At 32.9% G+C, this 8,264-nt stretch overlaps 1 protein-coding gene across 1 annotated transcript; it reads left to right on the top strand.

Moving 5' to 3' along the window:
* The first annotated feature begins 257 nt into the window (after positions 1-257).
* On the top strand, positions 258-656 carry LOC140444584 (uncharacterized). Its single transcript, XM_072536346.1, has one exon. The coding sequence runs from the start codon at positions 258-260 to the stop codon at positions 654-656; it is 399 nt and encodes a 132-aa protein (XP_072392447.1).
* Positions 657-8,264: the final 7,608 nt, after the last annotated feature.

Here is an 8,264-nt window from a genome sequence, read left to right as displayed (position 1 = left end):
TTGTTATGTTTACAAAAAATTGTTTACTTTTGTTTAAAACGCTGATGTTTTATTGTTACATGACAGAAGTAGTTGTCAGTGCTATACAGACGCAAATGGAAGTAGCTCGTTTATTTCACGAAGCATTTCCTGATTTGCCGCACATATCTCAAGGGACAATTACTAAAATAGAAAAGCAGTTCCACGAGCTGGGCCATGTTAGGAAGGTTAAAATAGAAGCTGCCAATGCAATAAGTTAGGATACCAAATTGGCTGTTATGATTGACTTTGAGAAACACCCACATACATCTGTTCGAAAAGCAGCCCCAGTACTCGATATTAGCTATTCATCGGTTATTCGACTATTACAAGAAAACAAAATGCATCCCTATAAAATTGTACACACTCAAGAGCTCATGGAAGATAATTTTGACAGGAGAACGTATTTTTGTGAACAAATGATGGCAATGTTAGACAGCAATGTGATTCAATTAGAAGATGTTTCGTTTTCTGATGAAAGCACCTTTACTCTTCACGGTCATGCTAATCGGCAAAATTGCCGCTGTTGGTCCAGGGAAAATCCTCACTGGATGAGAGAAGGCAATACTCAATACCCTGAGAAGTTTAACATGTGGGCAGGAATTATTGAAGATCAGATCATGGGTCCCTTTTTTTAGATGGTAATTTGAACGGCGACAATTATTTAGCATTGCTCCAAACTAATGTATTGCCAACGTTAGCCAACTTGCCTGATCCAGGAAACCCGCAAGTTCCAGCAAATATAATATGGTTTTAACAATATGGAGCACCACCCCACTACCAAATCCATGTCCGGCAGTACCTCAACCAAATATTTCCAAATCGGTGGAATAGCCACCGCGATCCCCCGATTTGACGCTATTAGACTTTTTCTTATGGGATATGTAAAAAGTATTGTATTCAAAACATTAATAACTAAGTGATTATTCGTATCACTGACTTAGCTGATTTGCGAACACGAATAACGCCTGTGTTTAGATCGATTACATTTGAAATGTTGAGTAACGTTAGAAGAAGTTACTATTCACGGTTAGGGTGTTGTCAAGACATTCGTGGGAAACATTTTGAACATCTACTACATTAACATTATTGTTTAGATTTTTGTATTAGATTCGAATGTTGTAGCGACTTTCGACAAATAAATAATTTTCTTTTCTAAATGTGAATTTTTGCATTTTACTTAATATTTCCGAAACAGTCAAAGATAGGTATAAGACATTGTATTTAAAACATGTCTAAAATGAGCTGAGGAATGTAAAAATTAATTAATATACAGGGTGTAATAAAATAAGTTGGTATTGACCACCGTTATCTGATACACCCCGTATAAAAAGTTTTTATGGATAAAAATGCACAACTATAAATACTAATCGACGTGTTCGACCGTTTTTTCGAATACTCCCTCATTTGTTTATTGGCTAATTTATTCCATTTGGCTGACACACGGTGTATATAGGAGACGCTGATTGAAATTCATGCCAACAAAGGTAAGTTTAACATAAACTCCAACGTCCATGATCACGATACAAGATCTAGAGATGCTATTAGAGCACAACGTTTTAGGTTGACAAAGAGCATAAAAAATTCGACTGATGTTAGTTTGTATAACTTTTTGCCAGATGAAGTAAAAAGTCTTCACTTGTTATCGTTTAAGCTTAAAATCAAATCACACTTTTTGAAACATTGTTTCTATTCAAAAACGGAGTACCTAAGTACAGCTTTTACACAATAGTACTAGTTTGGTCAGGGTAGTAGCCTAGTATAATTATATTTCATGTTTTTTATAATTCCATAAACTGTGTTTGTCGTTTTTTGTTTTTTAATTGTTAATATTAAATATATACATGTTTGTAATGTTTAAATTCGCCAAAAATTTTATATGTTTTATATGTATTATTGTCACTATTCCTTTGATTTGTCAAAAACAAAACTATTTTTGTATATTGATTAAATAAATTCTATTCTATTCTATTTTAACAATGAAATGATAAATAATGTATACATACATTATAAATTTTGTCAATAAAATATCATCAACATTATGTTGTATAAAGGTCTGTAACGTTGTCCATTGTGTGCCTGATATTATAATTTTAATAACTAAAAGATCTACAAAATCAAAAGTGTACTACTAACCCACATCTCTTACTCGCGCTGATTTGTGGTTAAAATATTTTCGATCGCAAACATTGATTGTTGGGTATGTTTTTACGCTGATTGGGTATAAATTCCTCTAATTCAATAGGTACATTCTCGGTGTAGTATTTTCGTATAATTTTCAGTCAGAACAAAATTTGAAATATTCTCGCTTTTAGCGAAATTAATAGCAAATATTAGCTCGAAGCTGAAAGCGAAGGCGACTAGAGCAAATATTGTATTTAACAATGAATGTTAATGACTCAGCGCCTCTCTCATAGCAATCCCCGCACAGCAGGCGACGTGCCCTGCTCCCAAGACAACCCTTTTTATGTTGACTCCTCTGATATCACCTCTAAATTTGCATATAATGTATTTTAATCTTGGTTTAGATATGCGGCTTTTCACCCTGCCTGCTCCAGTTGATGCTGATTTGGCTCGAAACTTGAATTGTGTTTTCAAATATTCATGTTTGTTTTGGGTTTTGCACCTCCAAGTAAACGAGTTTTAAAATATGATTGAACCAGGAAATAGCACAGCCATCACTAGCCATAAACTGTGATTTTCTAGAGACTATAATATGCACACACATTTCATCCACGTCCGATAGCTCATGTATTAAATAGGTGTAAAATAGTAAAATTTAAAATTTAAATTTACATCATGTTGTACAGTTATATTAAAAAAAAGGGTACAAGTATTAGAAAGAGAGGTTAACGTCATCCTATTTGTGTAAAACCGGCTGGGATTTTTGGAGGTTATCAAATGTCATAAGTGATCAAAAATGCAACTTATAGACGTCAAAGACGTTTAATTTGATAGAAGGTTTAACGTTACGTACAATAAAAAATTAATATGCCTCGTCATTTAAGTGAGATTGAAAATGCTCAAATAATTACGAAAATGGAAGAAGGATGGTCAATTCGTGCGCTAGCAAATTTCTATAATAGAAATTTGAAAATAATCTTCAGAATTAAGCAACGATGGGTCCAACAACAATCATTAAAAAGAAAAGTTGGTTCAGGGCGTTCAAAAGTATCCACTCCTCAACAAGATGCTGCTTTAGTTCAATTCTTAAGAGATAATCCATTTGCGACGTCGAAGGATTCAAGGATTCATACGGGATTTCCTGGTGCCCAACCTACTGTAAGTAGAAGGATCAATGAATCTGAATTAAAAAACCGACCAGCTGCTAAAAAACCATTAGTAACTGTTGAACATCGGCAAGCAAGAGTAATATTTGCACTAAACTATATTTACCGCAACCCACAATTTTGGAACAACGTTTATTTTTACTGATGAAAAGACTTTTCAGTCTACGTATAACGGTCAAATCCGTGCTTATCGTCCAGCCAATACTAGGTTTGAAGAACGATATATTCACTCTCATAATAAATCTGGACGTTTTTCTGTAAATGTATGGGGTGGAATTAGTATACATGGACCTGGTGTTTGTTGGCGATTAGAGGGAAGATTTACTGCCGACAATTACATTAACGTTTTGGAACACTTAATGCTCCCTTATATTGAGTAATTGTATCCTAATAATACTTTTATATATCAACAAGATAATTGTTCAGTCCACACTGCCCGTGGCGTAAGGAATTGGTTTCAAAAGCAAAACCTGGAAGTATTGCCATGGCCTGCACACAGTCCAGATATAAATCCAATTGAAAACATTTGGGGCATAATTGTTAAAAAAATATATAAAAGAAATTTTATGCCACAAAATTCAGATCAATTGTGGGATACAATCTTAAAGTGCTGGAAAGATCTTGATCCAAATATGATATCTAATATAATTTCAAAGTATGCCAAATAGACTAAATAAAGTTAAAGAAGCAGACGGTTCTATCACCAAATACTAAATTCTATTTGTAACAGTCATTAAAATTCTTTATATAATTGTTGAATAAATGGTTTTGTCTGATTAATGCTCAACGCCAATGATTTATATTTTTAATAACCTGTGACATTTTGATAACCTCCAAAAATCCCAGCCGGTTTTACACAAATAGGATGACGTTAACTTCTCTTTCTAATACTTGTACCCTTTTTTTTTTAATATAACTGTACCTATATAATTATATTACTCAAATAAATCAAAAAGTACATATTAGATATTCAAACAATGTCGTTGGTTTATAACGTTATTATTTATTAATAAAAAAGGATCAATTGGTAAAAAGGTTATCAATGTAAAATTATTCATTCTTTATTTTGATAAAAGTTTAGTATTCATAGTTGGTAATATGAGTAACCGAGTGAGCATGGTTAGTAAGGAAAGTTAAGACTCCAAAATTAACGCATCACCTTAAAGGTACCATAATTTTGAAGATATTTTTCTTCTGAACCGATAGTAGAATTTCAATGATTTTTTTTTAAATCCGTAAAATAGTTTCGAAACACTATTCAGATTTCTGCCTTAATCTGAGCCTTCTAAAAATTGCAAGGCAAAGCAGACGTTGATAAAGATGTTAATAGAGACATGGGGAATCTAAAATTTGCATTCCACGACATGTCTCCTCAACTAAGCAGAAATCATTAGCGAATTGGTTTCTTGTACTCATACAGAGTAGATCCGAATAAAATGAAAAAGACAGTCAAGATTTGATTTCACGTACAAAGCGTCTATGTATCTGTTTATACGTATTTCGCCTTAATAGGCTCATCAGAACAGCTATTCATAGGCGTTCTCAACGTGAAAAATAAATCTTTCGTGTCTTTAAGAAGCAACACTAAAATGGCTTCGAAACGGACGCAATAGCGACATCTGATAATAAATCCGTAAAATAGTTTTGAAACACAATTCAGATTTCTGCCTTAATCTGAGCCTTCTAAAAATTGTAAGGCAAAACAGACGTTGATAAAGATGTTAATAGAGACATGGGGAATCTAAAATTTGCATTTCACGACATGTCTCCTCAACTAAGCAGAAATCATTAGCGAATTGGTTTCTTGTACTCATACAGAGTAGATCCGAATAAAATGAAAAAGACAGTCAAGATTTGATTTCACGTACAAAGCGTCTATGTATCTGTTTATACGTATTTCGCCCTAATAGGCTCATCAGAACAGCTATTTATAGGCGTTCTCAACGTGAAAAATAAATCTTTCGTGTCTTTAAGAAGCAACACTAAAATGGCTTCGAAACGGACGCAATAGCGACATCTGATAATACATCCGTAAAATAGTTTCGAAACACAATTCAGATTTCTACCTTAATCTGAGCCTTCTAAAAATTGCAAGGCAAAGCAGACGTTGATAAAGATGTTAATAGAGACATGGGGAATCTAAAATTTGCATTCCACGACATGTCTCCTCAACTAAGCAGAAATCACTAGCGAATTAGTTTCTTGTACTCATACAGAGTAGATCAGAATAAAATGAAAAAGACAGTCAAGATTTGATTTCACGTACACAGCGTCTATGTATCTGTTTATACGTATTTCACCTTAATAAGGCTCATCAGAACAGCTATCCATAGGCGTTCTCAACGTGAAAAATAAATTTTCGAAACTATTTTACGGAGTTATTATCAGATGTCGCTATTGCGTCCGTTTCGAAGCCATTTTAGTGTTGCTTCTTAAAGACAGGAAAGATTTATTTTTCACGTTGAGAACGCCTATGAATAGCTGTTCTGATGAGCCTTATTAAGGCGAAATACGTATAAACAGATACATAGACGCTTTGTACGGGAAATTAAATCTTGACTGTCTTTTTCAGATTTTTTTTTACTTTATAGGTCAATGTTTTCTTATTAACGTTCATTCTTTACCCATATATGGTTGTGAAAATAAAAATAGGTGAGCGTCACGGAACTAGCGCCACAAAATGCAGTTATCACGAGTAGTGTTATGAAATATCAGGTCTTCGCATCCATTCACTACTCAATCATTTCGTTCGTAGTGATCATATATATTTGCTCTAAGTATATTTATCGTAAAAACTACATGAAATATAACTAAACAAATAAAGATTTTTGAACGTCAAAATTTATTATAAATGTCAAATGTCATACATGTTATTCCATTCAATTAATAACAATATAAACTCGTCTTTTTAATAACGGCTGATAACATAACATTAACTACATTAAAAGCCTACTTTGAGTGTAAATTTTAGTTTTCTTCACATTACTATAATTGTTTCTGATTGATATTCTAAAGCTAAAGTTGATTTCATTTATTCATTGATATTCTAAAGCTAAAGTTGATTTCATTTATTCGAATGAACTAGCTTACCACAAAGTCGTCCCAGGAAGGCAACTCAGCAATAGTGGTAATATCATTTTAAAGTCGTCTACTTTAAAATGTATGATATATGTCTGAATTGTCAATATAAATGAATTATTATTTAAATGGGAGTAAGCCACAATTATAAAGTCACTATATACTGATGCGAAATGCAGCGTGACACACAATGGGATCAACAGTGACGAATTCGACGTACTTACTGGAGTTAGGCAGGGATGCGTGCTTTCTCCGTTTCTTTTTAACATAGCTATAGACTATGTTCTCTCCAAACTAGACTCCGACACAAGAGGGATACAATGGACGTTAACCACACGCCTAAGCGATCTAGAATACGCGGACGATATCTGCCTATTAGGTCAAAGGTTCCAAGATCTGGCTTACCAATTGAAAACACTTTCCATTGAAGCCAATAAAATAGGTTTGAAAATCAATATTAGTAAAACCAAGTCCATGAGAATAAATGCAAGGAACAACAAGCTATTTACTATTGACAATATGCAGATTGAAAATGTGGAAAACTTTACGTATCTTGAAAGTGTCATAACAGAAAATGGAGGTAAAGAAGACGATATTCGTATGAGGATACGAAAGGCCCAACAAGCTTTCAGCACGCTCAACCCTGTTTGGAGATCTGGCGAGTATACTACAAGGACAAAGATCTGAATATTTCGATCAAATGTCATGTCTGTTCTACTCTACAGATGTGAAACCTGGAAAGTGACAAACACCCTCACAGACAAACTGCAGGTCTTTGTTAACAAATGTCTACGAAGAATTGTTTGTATATTCTGGCCTATCACCATCAGAAACGAAGATCTGCTACACTTGATCGAACAAAAGAGGGTGCAAAATGAAATTAAGTCCAGAAAGTGGGGCTGGATCGGTCACACACTCCGAAAAAATAGCACAGTACAAACTTGGAGAAGATCCATCATGGACGAGATAAGAGGCCAAGGAAAGTCTTGAAATGAGGTGAAGGCCTTAGCGCAAAATAGAACCCGATGGCGCGTTTTCACTGAAGCTCTATGCTTTACTTAGGAGTTCAAGAACCTTATATATATATATATATATATATATATATATATATATATATATATATGTATATATATATATATATATATATATATATATATATATATATGTATATATATATATATATATATATATATATATATATATATATATATATATATATATATATATATATAAGCCACAATTAAAGGTTTAACTAACTTCATTGATGTTTCAATTTCCAGTTCGGAAATCGTTTTCAAAATAGGTATTTTATACCTATTATTATTCACAAAAACTTGTGTAAATTCAAATGTAATTCAAAAGGTCTTAAATACCAGTGAATATTAAATGTATTAAGTAGTAGATACTTTTTGCAAAAAAATGCATATGATTAAAACAATTATTTTTTTTTAACCTTTTACACAATAACAAATTAAAAAAAATCGAAATTAAATGAAATTAAACAATGAAGTGAATATGAAACAATTGACAAAGTGAATAATTCAAAACAAAACGTTAAAAAAATGTTCAAAATGTTTACCATTATACAAACTACATAATCTAAATCTTTTGTGTAAGTTTTGTCTTATTTTAAATATTGAGTTTTTTGGGCCCTAATTACGTTAACTCCCTCTACAATATTTTGTCATAACTCTTGACGGATATTTTTTTTTATAAACAAGTGACTCTGTATAGCCCCACAAGTGAAAATCTAAGGAATTTAGTTCGAGACTGCGTGCTGGCCATGGGTATACACTACCTCTACCAATCCACCTTTGAGGATAAATTTCATCTAGATAATTTCTAACCTCTAGGCTATAATGTGGTGGTGCACCATCA

Source organism: Diabrotica undecimpunctata, chromosome 6, assembly GCF_040954645.1.
Source record: "Diabrotica undecimpunctata isolate CICGRU chromosome 6, icDiaUnde3, whole genome shotgun sequence".
NCBI lineage: Eukaryota > Metazoa > Arthropoda > Insecta > Coleoptera > Chrysomelidae > Diabrotica > Diabrotica undecimpunctata.
Note: the sequence above shows the minus strand (reverse complement) of the source record. Positions and strands in the feature narration are given on the sequence as shown.

Excerpts from the sequence above, each read along its gene's own strand:
- LOC140444584 (XM_072536346.1), top strand. The coding sequence starts at position 258 with ATGATTGACTTTGAGAAACACCCACATACATCTGTTCGAAAAGCAGCC.